Source organism: Babylonia areolata, chromosome 24, assembly GCF_041734735.1.
Source record: "Babylonia areolata isolate BAREFJ2019XMU chromosome 24, ASM4173473v1, whole genome shotgun sequence".
Taxonomy (NCBI): Eukaryota; Metazoa; Mollusca; class Gastropoda; order Neogastropoda; family Buccinidae; genus Babylonia; species Babylonia areolata.
In genome coordinates this window covers 55,135,536-55,155,535 of record NC_134899.1, presented here as the reverse complement: position 1 = coordinate 55,155,535, position 20,000 = coordinate 55,135,536, and the positions used below count along the sequence as shown (strand labels likewise).

General features: G+C 43.2%; 1 protein-coding gene across 8 annotated transcripts in view; it reads right to left on the bottom strand.

Annotated features, from left to right (window-relative positions):
* Positions 1-20,000, bottom strand: part of LOC143299200 (calcium uptake protein 3, mitochondrial-like) — a 195,027-nt gene that overhangs the window by 115,503 nt on the left and 59,524 nt on the right. For 5 of the 8 annotated variants that reach the window (XM_076612374.1, XM_076612376.1, XM_076612373.1 and 2 more), the window contains exons 4-5: positions 16,183-16,230; positions 13,470-13,511 (exon numbers count right to left, since the gene is read on the bottom strand). In XM_076612374.1, coding sequence (XP_076468489.1) covers positions 13,470-13,511; positions 16,183-16,230 — 90 coding nt within the window. The remainder of the gene's footprint in view (positions 1-13,469; positions 13,512-16,182; positions 16,231-20,000) is intronic. The other 3 variants (XM_076612375.1, XM_076612379.1, XM_076612381.1) reach the window with 1 other exon arrangement.

Genomic DNA, 20,000 nt, shown 5'->3' with positions numbered 1-20,000 from the left:
TCACACCTCATCAGTCCCACAGACAGCCTCACACCTCATCAGTCCCACAGACAGCACGCACCACAAGGCAGCCTCACACCTCATCAGTCCCACAGGCAGCCTCACACCTCATCAGTCCCACAGACAGCACCACAAGGCAGCCTCACACCTCATCAGTCCCACAGGCAGCCTCACACCTCATCAGTCCCACAGACAGCACCACAAGGCAGCCTCACACCTCATCAGTCCCACAGGCAGCCTCACACCTCATCAGTCCCACAGGCAGCCTCACACCTCATCAGTCCCACAGACAGCACCACACCTCATCAGTCCCACAGAATATAGCAAGACTCCATTCTGTCGCCTCCTAACTGGCGCGTGGAAGACAGACCGCAACACACACACACACACACACACACACACACACACTCACACACACAGATTGGCGGGGTGGAGGAAGAGATAATAATACATGCCCTGCATGGAAAAACGCATTTTTAAGTGGCAATAAAGAACATGCACAAAACCTTAATCCTTTGAGCGCTTGCTCCTACGTGGTCTACATAACAGCAGCGGTGAACAACATAACAAATAACAAGACGCACAGCAACAGTGATGAAACGTAAAGCAGCAGTGATGTAGGATAAACAGGACGAATAACAAGACGCACAGCAACAGTGATGAAACGTAAAGCAGCAGTGATGTAGGATAAACAGGACGGATAACAAGACATACAGCAGCAGAATAACACGACGCACAGCAACCGAGATGAACGTAAAGCAGCAGTGATGTAGGATAAACAGGACGAATAACAAGACGCACAGCAACAGTGATGAAACGTAAAGCAGCAGTGATGTAGGATAAACAGGACGAATAACAAGACGCACAGCAACAGTGATGAAACGTAAAGCAGCAGTGATGTAGGATACGATAAACAGGACGAATAACAAGACATACAGCAACAGTGATGAAACGTAAAGCAGCAGTGATGTAGGATAAACAGGACGGATAACAAGACATAAAGCAGCAGTGATGAAACGTAAAACCGCAGTGATGTAGGATAAACAGGACGAATAACAAGACATACAGCAGCAGTGATGAAACGTAAAACAGCAGTGATGTAGGATAAACAGGACGGATAACAAGACATAAAGCAGCAGTGATGAAACGTAAAACCGCAGTGATGTAGGATAAACAGGACGAATAACAAGACATACAGCAGCAGTGATGAAACGTAAAACAGCAGTGATGTAGGATAAACAGGACGGATAACAAGACATAAAGCAGCAGTGATGAAACGTAAAACCGCAGTGATGTAGGATAAACAGGACGGATAATAAGACATACCGCAACAATGATGTAACGTACAGCAGCAGCAGTGTAACATAAATTACAGGACGAAGAACAAGACCTACAACAGCAGTGATGTAACATAAAGCAGCAGTGATGTAGGATAAACAACATGACGATTAAGAAGAGGAACAACAGCAGTGATACAACCTACAACAGAGGTAATGTAATATACAACAGCAGTGATGTAACATAAAGCACCAGTGATGTAGCTTAAACAACATGACGATTAACAAGAGGAACAACAGCAGTGATGTAACATAAAGCACCAGTGATGTAGCTTAAACAACATGACGAAGAACAAGACGAATAGCAGCAGTGATACAACCTACAGCAGCAGTGATACAACCTACAACATCAGTGATGCAACATACAGCAGCAGTGATATAACCTACAATAGCAGTGATGTAACGTACAGCAGCACTGATGTAACGTACAGCAGCACTGATGTAACGCACAGCAGCACTGATGTAACATACAACTGCACTGATGTAACGTACAGCAGCACTGATGTAACGTACAGCAGCACTGATGTAACGCACAGCAGCACTGATGTAACATACAACTGCACTGATGTAACGTACAGCAGCACTGATGTAACGTACAGCAGCACTGATGTAACGCACAGCAGCACTGATGTAACGCACAGCAGCACTGATGTAACGTACAGCAGCACTGATGTAACGTACAGCAGCACTGATGTAACGCACAGCAGCACTGATGTAACATACAACTGCACTGATGTAACGTACAGCAGCACTGATGTAACGTACAGCAGCACTGATGTAACGCACAGCAGCACTGATGTAACGCACAGCAGCACTGATGTAACGCACGGCAGCACTGATGTAACGCACAGCAGCAGTGATGTAACGCACAGCAGCAGTATGTAACGCACAGCAGCACTGAGCACAGCAGCAGTGATGTAACGCACAGCAGCAGTGATGTAACGTACAATAGCAGTGATGAAACGTAGCAGTGATGTGAGATAAACAGGACGAAGAACAAGACGTACATCAGCACTGATGTGAGATAAACTACAAGACGTACATCAGCATTGATGTGAGATAAACTACAAGACGTACATCAGCACTGATGTGAGATAAACTACAAGACGTACATCAGCACTGATGTGAGATAAACTACAAGACGTACATCAGCATTGATGTGAGATAAACTACAAGACGTACATCAGCACTGATGTGAGATGAACTACAAGACGTACATCAGCACTGATGTGAGATAAACTACAAGACGTACATCAGCACTGATGTGAGATAAAACTACAAGACGTACATCAGCATTGATGTGAGATAAACAACAAGACGAAGAACAAGAGAGCACAGAAAGTAGGATACATACATGGAGGGGTATAAACAGTACAGTGGTGAACCTTTTGGGCCCCACATGTGACGCCGACTTCGCGCTTCCGTCGACCACGTGCGCCACAGCCTAACGGCTTCCTGTGATGAACAAACATGACATTCCGGCCCGCCGCTTCTGTCTTCTCATCATGGTTGTAACGTTTCCCACACTACACCCACAATGATGTGGCCGCTGTTTACTCAGCAGTCAGCTTCCTACACAATGTGCTGCTGCCTCTGTCTGCACGTGCTGACTGCAGCCACCTCAAAGTGGAGCCTGGAGGAATCCCCCCAGCTCGCCAACCATCTCGCGCAGAAAACAAAAAACGCTGAACTGAACAACAGGATACAGTGGAAAAAATATTAAAGTAGTGGCTGAAAAAAGACGGTGAGACTGAAAGAATCTAACTGTCGGCAGATAAAAGTGCCCCATTAACAATTCATGTTGTTTACAGCAGCCGACAACTAATGCAATTACCCTTCCTAAAAACCTGCTATATTTTCCCACAAACCTACAAGCCGAACTTGGAAACATGCATGCCAGCAGACGGAATGAGAACCACGTTAAGTGCCTAGCAAATTCACCTGGAGGCCACACTAAATGAAGCGCATCAATCTTTCTTTGAAAACTGATAAATTTTATCTGGCTGAGAACACCAGCAACAAGGGTCTTCACCCAACTGACAACAGTCCTACCTCAGCGAGAAGCTGTTTCCTGCTGAGGTGCTCATCACGGGTGGTGCTGAAGGTACTACAACAATACAACAGTCTGTATTTCACCCATAGTGCTGAAGATACTACAACAAAACAACAGTCTGTATTTCACCCATAGTGCTGAAGATACTACAACAAAACAACAGTCTGTATTTCACCCATAGTGCTGAAGATACTTCAACAATACAACAGTCTGCATTTCACCCATAGTGCTGAAGATACTACAACAATACAACATTCTGTTTTTCACCCATAGTGCTGAAGATACTACAACAATACAACAGTCTGTATTTCACCCATAGTGCTGGAGATACTTCAACAATACAAGTCTGTATTTCACCCATAGTGCTGAAGATACTACAACAATACAACAGTCTGTATTTCACCCATAGTGCTGGAGATACTCCAACAATACAACAGTCTGTATTTCACCCATAGTGCTGGAGATACTCCAACAATACAACAGTCTGTTTTTCACCTCTAGTGCTGGAGATACTTCAACAATACAACAGTCTGCATTTCACCCATAGTGCTGGAGATACTTCAACAATACAACAGTCTGCATTTCACCCATAGTGCTGAAGATACTACAACAATACAACAGTCTGTATTTCACCCATAGTGCTGAAGATACTACAACAATACAACAGTCTGTATTTCACCCATAGTGCTGAAGATACTACAACAATACAACAGTCTGTATTTCACCCATAGTCCTGGAGATACTTCAACAATACAACAGTCTGTATTTCACCCATAGTGCTAAAGATACTTCAACAATACAACAGTCTGTTTTTCACCCATAGTGCTGGTGATACTTCAACAATACAACAGTCTGCATTTCACCCATAGTGCTGAAGATACTACAACAATACAACAGTCTGTATTTCACCCATAGTGCTAAAGATACTTCAACAATACAACATTCTGTTTTTCACCCATAGTGCTGGAGATACTACAACAATACAGCAGTCTGTTTTTCACCCATAGTGCTGAAGATACTTCAACAATACAACATTCTGCATTTCACCCATAGTGCTGGAGATACTACAACAGTCTGTATTTCACCCATAGTGCTGAAGATACATCAACAATACAACATTCTGCATTTCACCCATAGTGCTGGAGATACTACAACAGTCTGTATTTCACCCATAGTGCTGGAGATACATCAACAATACAACAGTCTGCATTTCACCCATAGTGCTGGAGATACTTCAACAATACAGCAGTCTGTTTTTCACCCATAGTGTTGGAGATACTTCAACAATACAACATTCTGCATTTCACCCACAGTGCTGGAGATACTTCAACAATACAACAGTCTGTTTTTTCACCTCTAGTGCTGGAGATACTCCAACAATACAACAGTCTGCATTTCACCCATAGTGCTGAAGATACTACAACAATACAACAGTCTGTTTTTCACCCACAGTGCTGGAGATACTCCAACAATACAACAGTCTGTTTTTCACCCATAGTGCTGAAGATACTTCAACAATACAACAGTCTGTTTTTCACCCATAGTGCTGGAGATACTTCAACAATACAGCAGTCTGTTTTTCACCTACAGTGCTGGAGATACTTCAACAATACAACAGTCTGCATTTCACCCATAATGCTGGAGATACTTCAACAATACAACAGTCTGTTTTTTCACCTCTAGTGCTGGGGATACTCCAACAATACAACAGTCTGCATTTCACCCATAGTGCTGGAGATACTTCAACAATACAACAGTCTGTTTTTCACCCATAGTGCTGGAGATACTTCAACAATACAACAGTCTGTTTTTTCACCTCTAGTGCTGGAGATACTGCAACAATACAACAGTCTGCATTTCACCCATAGTGCTGGAGATACTTCAACAATACAACAGTCTGTTTTTCACCCATAGAGCTGGAGATACTCCAACAATACAACAGTCTGTTTTTCACCCATAGTGCTGGAGATACTTCAACAATACAACAGTCTGTTTTTCACCTGTAGTGCTGGAGATACTTCAACAATACAACAGTCTGTTTTTCACCCATAGTGCTGGAGATACTTCAACAATACAACAGTCTGCATTTCACCCATAGTGCTGGAGATACTTCAACAATACAACAGTCTGTTTTTTCACCTCTAGTGCTGGAGATACTTCAACAATACAACAGTCTGCATTTCACCCATAGTGCTGGAGATACTCCAACAATACAGCAGTATGTTTTTCACCCACAGTGCTGGAGATACTCCAACAATACAACAGTCTGCATTTCACCCATAGTGCTGGAGATACTTCAACAATACAACAGTCTGTTTTTTCACCTCTAGTGCTGGAGATACTCCAACAATACAACAGTCTGCATTTCACCCATAGTGCTGGAGATACTTCAACAATACAACAGTCTGTTTTTCACCCATGGTGTTGGAGATACTCCAACAATACAACAGTCTGCATTTCACCCATAATGCTGGAGATACTTCAACAATACAACAGTCTGTTTTTTCACCTCTAGTGCTGGAGATACTCCAACAATACAACAGTCTGCATTTCACCCATAGTGCTGGAGATACTTCAACAATACAACAGTCTGTTTTTCACCTCTAGTGCTGGAGATACTCCAACAATACAGCAGTATGTTTTTCACCCACAGTGCTGGAGATACTACAACAATACAACAGTCTGTTTTTCACCTCTAGTGCTGGAGATACTCCAACAATACAGCAGTATGTTTTTCACCCACAGTGCTGGAGATACTACAACAATACAACAGTCTGTTTTTCACCTCTAGTGCTGGAGATACTCCAACAATACAACAGTCTGCATTTCACCCATAATGCTGGAGATACTTCAACAATACAACAGTCTGTTTTTCACCCCTAGTGCTGGAGATACTCCAACAATACAACAGTCTGTTTTTCACCCATCAAACAGAGACGGCACGTCATCTGTTCTCGTTCTTTACATCAGCAGGTATTTTAGATAGTCCATGATACAAGGCAAATGTCACACACACACACACACACACACACACACACACACACACACAGAGACACACACACACACACACACACTCTTGTGGCATCAAAAAGCCACACAGACAGAAACTATTAAATACCACAGGCACTTCCTGATTGTACAACACACACACACACACACACACACACACACACACAAACTACACACATACACCACGCACACACACACACACACACACACACACACACGTCACCGCACGCTCGGGACCTGACGGTACGCGAGTATCACAGAACCAAAAGGAGGATCAGCCTAGAGCTCTTTGTTATCACCCCCCCCCCTCCCCCGCCCCACACCACCACCCTCAGGGTTTCCAGACAAGACTGTGGTTGTGGTACACTGCTTTATGCCTTTTTCCCTTCCTACCTACCACGCCATTAATCAGAGCCGTGCGCGGCCAGCACTTTCCACCCAGTGTCCCCATCGTCTGTGAGACGTCATCAGGAGGCCAACAACTGTGAGACGTCATCAGGAGGCCAACAACAGTCTGTGAGACGTCATCAGGAGGCTAACAAACGTCTGTGAGACGTCATCAGGAGGCCAACAACTGTCTGTGATACGTTATCAGGAGGCCAACAACTGTCTGTGATACGTTATCAGGAGGCCAACAACAGTCTGTGAGACGTCATCAGGAGGCCAACAACTGTCTGTGAGACGTCATCAGGAGGCCAACAACAGTCTGATACGTTATCAGGAGGCCAACAACTGTCTGTGAGACGTCATCAGGAGGCCAACAACAGTCTGATACGTTATCAGGAGGCCAACAACTGTCTGTGATACGTTATCAGGAGGCCAACAACTGTCTGTGATACGTTATCAGGAGGCCAGTGAACGTACAACTCAGGTCTTCCAGCCGAGGGAAACTAATCCGCCATTTCTTCTTTGTTTGAATTTTAGAAAGTGAAAATTAAAACAGTTCAGTGAAAATGACATATATAAACAACAGCGTCTTAGCGTATCCAGAAAAAAAGGATATACATCAAGCCCCGTGCAGGGAGAACAGGTAAACAAATCAATCAACGAAGCAAGTGCTTAACCATCACCACACCTGCCGCAATCCCCACCACCGTATCACTGGCAACTATTATCAATTTCTTCTTCCACTTAGTCTAGAAAGGAGGCTCGGGGAGGCACCAGACGCCATAGGTGGCCCTGGCAGTCTGCTGGGAGGCACCAAACGCCGATAGGTGGTCCTGGCTGCCTTAGGTGGTCCTGGCTGCCTGCCGGAGGCACAAGATGGAGGTTTGGGGGGTTGGGGGAGGGATTAAGGGAGGTGGGAAAGGGGGAGACGATAGGCCACAGCCGTTAGTGGTCGGGGTAGGCTGGGTGGCGGCAAGATGAAAGAAAGACACAAACCATCATCACTGGTGAGGAGCGATGAGCTTCGGGTGGCGATGGGGTGGGAGGGGCAGGGATGGGGGAGGGGGGCACTCGGTGCCAGCAAGGATGCTCTTACTCTGCCTGCAGCCATTTTCATCATGCTCCCCTCCACCCCTCACACCCGCCTCCACCCTCCCGGCTTTCTCCCTGTACGAATGTGACGTGCAATGGACCGGGTCCTGATAACTGCACTGTTACTGTTCCCCCAGGCTCTGTCAATGTGTACTGCTGTCCCCTCAGTTCCCCCTCGGGGGGTGGGGTTGGGGACGGGAGGAGGGGGAGACGGGGGGGTATGAGAGGGGTGGCGGGGGTGTCCTTCAGTTATCACACCACAGGGCATCGGACCTTCACCTGGTCTGGATTAGGCCGGGGGAGGGGGGGAGGGAGGGGGGCGGAGAAAGTGAGACAGACAGTCAGAGACAGAGAAACACAGAGACAGACTGACAGAGAGACACACAGATGGAGGCAGATTGACGGAGAGACAGGCTGACAGAGACAGACTGACAGACAAACTGACAGAGACAGACTGACAGGCAAACTGACAGACACACAGACAGAGGCAGACTGACAGAGAGACAGACAGATAAGCATGCATCCTGAGTAAGACAGAGTGTTGTGAAGGTGTGCGTTCCCTTGTGCTGTGCGAAACAAAGTGCATCACAGGGAGAATGGTTCTGCACCAGTGCAGACAACACACACACACACACACACACACACACACACACACACCATCCATCACATGGAAATGTCACCACTAGTGCAGACAACACTATTACGGCACTACAACTTCCCTGGTGTCAGATAACCAACTCAAAATGTGCTCTGTCTCTCAACATAAAATCATAAACATACATCACATTTTTCATCATCTTTCGCTCGAGCTTCTTCCATAAACTCATACACAATTCTTTATATACTGTCTGCAACACCCACGAACGCATGCATAACACACACGTGCGCGCATGCGTACACACACAATTAATGTAAACGCATGCACAAGATAGTGAACATCACAATTTTAACATGCTCAAAGCCCGCTCAAGCCAGGATGACGAAAGATCAGAGGAAGGCTTATGATGTCACAACGTCACAAGCTGAGGAGCTTAATGTATCATTCCCGACCAATACAGTTATTGAGGGAGCTTAACATTTCATTCTTCACCAAGGCAACTACTGAGGGAGCTTATCATTCTTCACCAAGGCAACTACTGAGGGAGCTTATCATTCTTCACCAAGGCAACTATCGAGGGAGCTTAACATAGCATTCTTCACCAAGACAGCTATCGGGGAGCTTATCATTCTTCACCAAGGCAGCTATTGCGGGAGCTTAACATAGCATTCTTCACCAAGACAGCTATCAGGGAGCTTATCATTCTTCACCAAGGCAACTATTGAGGGAGCTTAACATAGCATTCTTCACCAAGGCAACTATTGAGGGAGCTTAACATAGCATTCTTCACCAAGGCAGCTACTGAGGGAGCTTAACATAGCATTCTTCACCAAGGCAACTATTGAGGGAGCTCAACATAGCATTCTTCACCAAGGCAACTACTGAAGGAGCTTAACATAGCATTCTTCACCAAGGCAGTTACTGAGGGAGCTTAACATAGCATTCTTCACCAAGACAACTATTGAGGGAGCTCAACATAGGGAGCTTAACATATCATTCCTCGCCAAGGCAGCTATTGAGGGAGGCTTTCAGTCTTCACCAAGGCAGTCACTGAGGGAGCTTAACATATCATTCTTCACCTAGGCAGCTATTGAGGGAGCTTATCATTCTTCACCAAAGCAGCTATTGAGGGAGCTTATCATTCTTCACCAAGGCAGCTATTGAGGGGGCTTATCATTCTTCACCAAAGCAGCTATTGAGGGAGCTGAACTTATGGAGCTTAACATATTCTTCACCTAGGCAAATGTTGAAGGAAGTTATCTTTCTTCACCAAGGCAGTTACTGAGGGATCTTATCATCCTTCACTAAGGCAGCTATTGAGGGAGCTTATTATAAATTATCATCCATCACCAAGGCAGTGGTCAAGGAAGAATAATATATAATTATTGAGGGAGTGTAACAAATTGTCAGTGACTAAGGTGGCTATTGAGGGAGCGTAACAAATCGTTACTATGTTAGCTACTGAGGGAGCCCAATATATTCTTACCAAGATAGCTATTGAGTGAGCGTAACAAATCGTTGCTGGTAAAGGTAACTATTCGGGAAGAGTGATATACTGTTGCTGACTAAAGTAGCCATTGAGGAGTGTAATATATTGTTATCGACTAAGGTAGCTATTGAGGGAGCGTAATATATCGTTACTGCCTACGTAGCTACTGAGGGAGCGTAACACATCGTTACTGTCTACGTAGCTACTGAGGGAGCGTAACACATCGTTACTGGCTATGTAACTACTGAGGGAGCCTAATATATCGTTACTGACTACGTAGCTACTGAGGGAGCGTAATATATTGTTACTGACTATGTAGCTACTGAGGGAGCAAAATAATCGTTACTGACTACGTGGCTACTGAGGAAGCATAATACATCGTTACTATGTAGAGCGTAATATATCGTTACTGACTACGTAGCTACTGAGGGAGTGTAATATATCGTTACTGACTACGTAGCTACTGAGGGAGTGTAATACATCGTTACTGGCTATGTAACTACTGAGGAAGTGTAATACATCGTTACTGACTACGTAGCTACTGAGAGAGCGTAATACATCGTTACTAATGTAGCCATTGAGGAAGCATAATATATCGTTACTGAGTACGTGGCTACTGACGAAGCGTAATACATCGTAACTGACTATGTAGCTACTAAGGGAGCGTAATACATCGTAACTGACTATGTAGCTACTAAGGGAGCGTAATACATCGTAACTGACTATGTAGCTACTAAGGGAGTGTAATACATAGCTGAAGGATGTGTGCTCATTAAACAAACCTCAACCCACAACCCCCCACCCCCTTCCACACACACACACACACATCTCACAGAGACCCAACCACCTTATGGACAAAAGGGTCATTCTAAACCCATGCTCAGAATAAACTTCATTTTCAGCAGTCACAGTGAATACACCAATCAGTCAAAACACCACACTCAGAATAAACTTCATTTTCAGCAGTCACAACGAACACAGCAATCAGTCAAAACACCACACTCAGAATAAACTTCATTTTCAGCAGTCACAACGAACACACCAATCAGTCAAAACACCACACTCAGAATAAACTTCATTTTCAGCAGTCACAACGAACACAGCAATCAGTCAAAACACCACACTCAGAATAAACTTCATTTTCAGCAGTCACACTGAACACACCAATCAGTCAAAACATCACACTCAGAATAAACTTCATTTTCAGCAGTCACAACGAACGCACCAATCCCATGCCACAGGTTGAAGAAAAGGCAGGAGGGACGGAGGGGTAGGACAAGGCAGAACGGAAGGAAAAAAACTTAAGTTCCATGCATTATAGTGGCGGGGCATTTGTGTGCGGTGGAGTGCTGGTGAGTGTCCGTGCCTGAGTGCTTGTTGCAGGGATGTGTTTTCTGAAGGGCGCCGTAGGTGGGTGGGTGGTTTCTAATGTTCAGTTGCGTGAGTGTATTCTGGCACGTGCTTCCGTGTGTGTTTTGAGGGGGGTGTGTGTGTGTGTGTGTGTGGGGGGGGGGGGGGGGAGGGTGAGGGTTATTGAGAGGGGAGGCGGGGAGGGAGGCGGGGAGCCGGAAACGAAATGTAAAGTGCTTTGAGCAGTATTTTTGGAGAAATGTGCTATACAGATGTTTATTATTTATCTTATTTTTCATTTTTATTATCATCATCACCATCATCATCATTATTATTATTATCATTATTATTATCATAATGGTATGTCATTATCATTATTATTATTATTATAGTGGTACACTGGCATGGAAAAAAACACCCCAAACCATCAAACAAACAAACAAAAATCCAAGTTTTTATGTATTGAGTATAATGCATTTACTGTTATATTTATATTTTTTGTATTCTCTAAACTTGGCACTTTGATCTGATATTCGACCCAACAAAGGATCTGTCATTATTATCATTTTTTGTTCAAACAGGAACTTCTTTTGCTAAGCATGGAAGTTTTATTTGTTGCAAACGTTTTGGTGTAGATAGCAGAACAAGGGAAATTACTCTGCTCGGGAACTTAGTTTGCTTTAAACTGATCTTTCTCATCTTAAACATTACATTTTGAAATTATACTCAATACATAAAAAGCTTGGATTTTTAAAAAAAAAAGTGCATCACAAGTGAGTCTTGAAGGCCTTGCCTCTCTGTTTCAAAATGTAATGTTTAAGATGAGAAAGATCAGTTTAAAGCAAATTAACTCCACTAGCATTACAGAGTAATTTCCCCTTTTTACTCTCTGCACCAAAACGTTTGCAAAATAAATAAAAATTCCATGCTTAGCAAAAGAAGTTCCTGTTTGAACAAAAAATGATAATAATGACTGCTCTAGCTGTTGGGTCAGAATATCAGATCAAAGTGCCAAGTTTAGAGAATACAAAAAATATAAATATAACAGTAAATGCAGTTTGCATATAATTAGGCTTCATTCTTTATTTTTTTGTGCCAATCCCAGAAGCGCAATATTGTTTTAAACAAGATGACTGGAAAGAACTGGATTTTTCCTATTTTTATGCCAAATTTGGTGTCAACTGACAAAGTAGTTGCAGAGAAAATGTCAATGTTAAAGTTTACCACGGACACACAGACACACACACACACAAAGACAACCGAACACCGGGTTAAAACATAGACTCACTTTGTTTACACAAGTGAGTCAAAAACAAACTGCCGCTTCTATTCAGGTTCTGTTTAAAGGTGACAAAGAAGGAATATAACTGCATCTTGACTTTGGTTAATATCATTTAACCTGTTTATACTGCTAAAAAACACACAACAACATTAGATTATGGTTCATATCTTTCAACCTTTTATGCTGTTAAAAACAGGTGACTTTGCTTTATATCTTCTTACCCGTTTGTACTGTTAAAAAGAAACATGTTGACTTTGGTTCCTGTCTTCTAATTTGTTGATACTTAAAAAACAAAAACAAAAAACAAACAAAAACACGCTGACTTTGGTTCATATCCTTTAACCTGTTTATACTGTTTAAAAACATGTGCCAATTTGGCACATTACTGTAGTATTTGTTGTTGTAATTGACACCATACGCCTGTCGATCAGATACAAAACTGTGATCATAATAAGAGCTGTTATAATGTATAATATACCCTGTCAATCACAGAGAAATAATTGTGATCATAATTACAGTTGTTGGCTCCTAATAGTAATAATAATGATAATATAACAATAATCATCATCATCATCAACTTGACCATTGTTTATGTAGTAATATCTGCTGCATCACCAAAAGCAAAAATAAACAAACAAATATGTATAGGCCCTTATCATTGTCATTTCACGTTGATGCCAATTTCCAAGCATGCGTTACCACAATGTCTGTTAATAGAAAGATGCTCACAATCCACTGTGTCTTGTTCTAAGTGTGAAACATTTTTAATAACAGCAAACGAGCGAAACCTACAAAAGGCATCGAAACAAGCTCCAACACACTGGCCTCAACAAACACCCCCACCCCCCACCCCACAAACCACACAGGCCTACCGTCTGACTTCCGTCCTTTTTTCTTGGGAGGGTCAGCGTGCACTGTGTCGGAGGACATAAAACCATCAACCATTGTCTTCATCATGTTTCCACCATCATTATAACCACGGGGCTCACAAACAGTAAATCACGCTCCCACCATCATTGTAACCACACGGCTCACAAACAGTAAATCACGCTCCCACCATCATTATAACCACACGGCTCACAAACAGTACATCACGTTTCCACCATCATTATAACCACACGGCTCACAAACAGAACATCACGTTTCCACCATCATTATAACCACACGGCTCACAAACAGTACATCACGTTTCCACCATCATTATAACCACGGGGCTCACAAACAGTACATCACGTTTCCACCATCATTATAACCACACGGCTCACGAACAGTAAATCACGTTTCCACCATCATTATAACCACAGGGCTCACAAACAGAACATCACGTTTCCACCATCATTATAACCACAGGGCTCACAAACAGTACATCACGTTTCCACCATCATTATAACCACAGGGCTCACAAACAGAACATCACGTTTCCACCATCATTATAACCACAGGGCTCACAAACAGTAAATCACGTTTCCACCAACATTATAACCACAGGGCTCACAAACAGTACATCACGCTCCCACCATCATTATAACCACAGGGCTCACAAACAGTAAATCACGTTTCCACCATCATTATAACCACAGGGCTCACAAACAGTAAATCACGTTTCCACCATCATTATAACCACACGGCTCACAAATATTACATCACGTTTCCACCATCATTATAACCACAGGGCTCACAAACAGTAAATCACGTTTCCACCAACATTATAACCACAGGGCTCACAAACAGTACATCACGCTCCCACCATCATTATAACCACAGGGCTCACAAACAGTACATCACGTTTCCACCATCATTATAACCACACGGCTCACAAACAGTACATCACGCTCCCACCATCATTATAACCACACGGCTCACAAACAGTACATCACGTTTCCACCATCATTATAACCACAGGGCTCACAAACAGTACATCACGTTTCCACCATCATTATAACCACACGGCTCACAAATATTACATCACGTTTCCACCATCATTATAACCACACGGCTCACCAACAGTACATCACGTTTCCACCATCATTATAACCACACGGCTCACCAACAGTACATCACGTTTCCACCATCATTATAACCACGGGGCTCACGAATAGTACATCACGTTTCCACCATCATTATAACCACATGGCTCACAAACAGAACATCACGTTTCCACCATCATTATAACCACACGGCTCACAAACAGTACATCACGCTCCCACCATCATTATAACCACAGGGCTCACAAACAGTACATCACGTTTCCACCATCATTATAACCACAGGGCTCACAAACAGTACATCACGTTTCCACCATCATTATAACCACAGGGCTCACAAACAGTACATCATGTTTCCACCATCATTATAACCACGGGGCTCACGAATAGTACATCACGTTTCCACCATCATTATAACCACATGGCTCACAAACAGTAAATCACGCTCCCACCATCATTATAACCACACGGCTCACAAACAGTACATCACGTTTCCACCATCATTATAACCACACGGCTCACAAACAGTAAATCACGTTTCCACCATCATTATAACCACCGGGCTCACAAACAGTAAATCACGTTTCCACCATCATTATAACCACCGGGCTCACAAACAGTACATCACGCTCCCACCATCATTATAACCACAGGGCTCACAAACAGTACATCACGCTCCCACCATCATTATAACCACAGGGCTCACAAACAGTACATCACGCTCCCACCATCATTATAACCACAGGGCTCACAAACAGTACATCACGCTCCCACCATCATTATAACCACAGGGCTCACAAACAGTACATCACGCTCCCACCATCATTATAACCACAGGGCTCACAAACAGTAAATCACGTTCCCACCATCATTATAACCATAGGGCTCACAAACAGTAAAGGACCACTTGGGAACTGGCTTAGTGGGCACAGTGAAAAGGTGATGAATTTTCAGAAAACAGCGGACGGAGTAAGCGCAGCTTTTGATGTCATCTTGCAGGTGCACTTCCAGTTTTTAAATGGGGACAAAAACTGCTATTGATTATAAACCACTGAAATAAATGTAAATATTTGGCGCTGAAACATCGATATTCCAAACATATTTTCAAACTGTTAATAGTGCACATGTACCAAAAACAGCTGTTTGTCCATTCATTGAGAGGTGGGTGACAGGCCACAGTTTTGCAGCCTGCATGATTTCAATCATAATATCATATGGATTAAAAAAAACAACATTTTATGAAAATATACATGGCTTTAAGAAGAGGTCCTCAACGTTTTGTGATGTGTGTCAGAAATGCCACGTGACAAACAACACGATCTCTCTCAAAGCCTCAGGAAGTTATTCCTTAGTTTCCTTTAAAAAAAAAAAAAAGAAAAGAAAAAGAAAAAAAGAAAAGAAAAGAAAAATCATCCGTTCACCCTAGCTCTCTATCGCTCTCTCTCCCTCTTTCCCCTCCTACATCTCATATGCAGACTCTCACTGGCGCATGAGAACACACAAATCACTAAGACAAGATAACCTCTCACCCCGCCCAACACATTTTCAACGGAAAAGGAAAAATAGAGGGGAGTAAAGTAAAATAGGATTATATACTCACTTGTTAAGACGCACAGCAAGAAGAGGTACTCCGTGTAGGAAATGATCCCTGGAAACCAGACACCACAACATGTAACAGTTATACATCACACTGTCTTCATCACATCCACACACCACAACATGTAACAGTTATACATCACACTGTCTTCATCACATCCACACACCACAACATGTAACAGTTATACATCACACTGTCTTCATCACATCCACACACCACATGTAACAGTTATACATCAAACTGTCTTCATCACATCCACACACCAACATGTAACAGTTATACATCACACTGTCTTCATCACATCCACACACCACAACATGTAACAGTTATACATCACACTGTCTTCATCACATCCACACACAACATGTAACAGTTATACATCAAACTGTCTTCATCACATCCACACACCACATGTAACAGTTATATATCAAACTGTCATCACATCCACACACCACAAGATGTAACAGTTATACATCACACACTGTCTTCATCACATCCACACACCACAACATGTAACAGTTATACATCAAACTGTCTTCATCACATCCACACACCACATGTAACAGTTATACATCAAACTGTCTTCATCACATCCACACACCACAAGATGTAACAGTTATACATCACACACTGTCTTCATCACATCCACACACCACAACATGTAACAGTTATACATCACACTGTCTTCATCACATCCACACACCACAACATGTAACAGTTATACATCATACTGTCTTCATCACATCCACACACCACAACATGTAACAGTTATACATCACACACTGTCTTCATCACATCCACACACCACAACATGTAACAGTTATACATCACACTGTCTTCATCACATCCACACACCACAACATGTAACAGTTATACATCACACACTGTCTTCATCACATCCACACACCACAACATGTAACAGTTATACATCACACAGTCTTCATCACATCCACACACCACAACATGTAACAGTTATACATCACACTGTCTTCATCATACCATCACAACATCTAACAGTTATACATCACACTGTCTTCATCACATCCACACACCACAACATGTAACAGTTATACATCATCCACCCACAACAGTACAGTTCATCACATCCACATACCACAACATGTAACAGTTATACATCACATCCACACACCACAACATGTAACAGTTATACATCACACTGTCACACTATCTTCATCACATCCCCACACCACAACATGTAACAGTTATACATCACATCCACACACCACAACATGTAACAGTTATACATCACACACTGTCTTCATCACATCCACACACCACAACATGTAACAGTTATACATCACATCCACACACCACAACATGTAACAGTTATACATCACACACTGTCTGCATCACATCCACACACCACAACATGTAACAGTTATACATCACATCCACACACCACAACATGTAACAGTTATACATCACATCCATACACCACAACATGTAACAGTTATACATCACATCCACACACCACAACATGTAACAGTTATACATCACACACTGTCTTCATCACATCCACACACCACAACATGTAACAGTTATACACCACACACTGTCTTCATCACATCCACTCATCACAACATGTAACAGTTATACACCACACACTGTCTTCATCACATCCACACACCACAACATGTAACAGTTATACATCACATCCACACACCACAACATGTAACAGCTTTCCTGTCTTCATCACATCCACACACAACATGACTTCATCCACTTAGTAAGTATTTCACGCAGAGTTATTCAAGATCAACAGTCGGTAAATCACTAGTAGGCCATCGCTTGCAGTGCTTACTGATTTCAGGCATTTGCAAGCTTTCTTAACAAAAATATATTATTAAATGCGTACTTGGATACATTGCAAAAACCCTCAATTCCTCGCCCTGTGTCCAGCAGGCCTTAGGGACATCAGTGAGTTCTTCATTGAGTTCTTCATTCTCTTAGGGACATCAGTGAGTTCTTCATTCTCTTAGGGACATCAGTGAGTTCATTCTCTTAGGGACATCAGTTAGATCTTCATTCTTATAGGGACAGCAGCGAGTTCTTCATTCTCTTAGGGACATCGGTGAGTTCTTCATTCTCTTAGGGACATCAGTGAATTCTTCATTCTCTTAAGGACATCAGTGAGTTCTTCATTCTCTTAGGAACATCAGTGAGTTCTTCATTCTCTTAGGGACATCAAAGAGTTCATTCTCTTAGGGACATCAGTGAGTTCTTCATTCTCTTAGGGACATCAGTGAGTTCTTCATTCTCTTAGGGACATCAGTGAGTTCATTCTCTTGGGGACATCAGTGATTTCTGGGACAGCAGTAAGTTCTTCATTCTCATAGGGACATCAGTAAGTTCTTCATTCTCTTAGGGACATCAGTAAGTTCTTCATTCTCAAAGGGACATCAGTGAGTTCTGGGACATCAGTGAGTTCTTCATTCTCTTAGGGACACAGTGAATTCTTCATTCTCTTAGGGACACAGTGAGTTCTTCATTCTCTTAAGGACACCAGTGAGTTCTTCATTCTCTTAGGGACACAGTGAGTTCTTCATTCTCTTAGGGACATAGTGAATTCTTTATTCTCTTAGGGACACCAGTGAGTTTTTCATTCTCTTAGGGACATAGTGAATTCTTCATTCTCTTAGGGACACCAGTGAGTTCTTCATTCTCTTAGGGACATAGTGAATTCTTCATTCTCTTAGGGACACCAGTGAGTTCTTCATTCTCTTTGGGACAGCAGTGAGTTTTTCATTCTCTTAGGACACCAGTGAGTTTTTCATTTCTCTTAGGGACATCAGTGAGTTTTTCATTCTCTTAAGGACGTCTTCCACACACCCCTCAATTCTTGTCTTTTCTCCCTCCTTCCCCCTCCCCATTTCAAACGCGAACTGCTGAATCATGACAATGTCCTTTCACCTTGATCGTGCATTACACTGCATACTGTAACATTCAGTCTGAGTGTCTGTCTGTGTGGACGGTACAGTGGATGGGAGGAGTGAGTGATGCTGTGCCCATGACCTCCAGTGTCATTCCCCACCTGCCCCCGGGGTCCCCCTTCCCCAACAGGAAACAGCTCTATGGACAGATGACAGCCAGGCAGTACATAAAACTGTGTGCACTTGTAGCGGTGGTAGCGGTGCTGCTAGGTGGACTGGTGCAAAAACGCGTCAAGAAAAGGAAAGAAAAACAAACACTTAAACAAACAAAACAACAAAGCACAACAACAACAAACAACAACCAAACACCTGTCATTCATTCACTGACATTCATTTCACTCATCGACTTGTGTCTCAAACTTCCATCCATCCCCACCACTGACTCTAATCCCCCACTCATTCACCCCACCCCCCTTCTACACACACACACACACACCACCACCACCACCACCACCACGGTTCCTCTCCACCTCTCACACTCACACCCCCATGCCCCCTCTCCATTTGTTCTGGATCTGGTCCACCCTAGAGCCAAGCGATTTACTGAACGGTGTGAAGACTGCCATACGCATTACCAGCAAGGTCCATATATGTACAACTGTTTGAGAATGCAGCGTACGTCAAGAGTGGGATAGCCAAGCGCGGAAAAAGAGAGAAAGAAAGATCAGAAGAGGGGAGAAAGAAGGTGGGGGTTGGGAGAGAGAGAAAGAGAGAGATGGGGAGATAGGAGAGGGTGGGGGGGGTGGGGGGTGGAGAGAGAGACAGAGACACAGAGAGAGAGGCAGACAGACAGACAGACAGAGACACAGAGGCAGGGAGAAACAGACAGAGATAGGTAAGAAGACATGAGGGGAGAGACAGACAGACAGA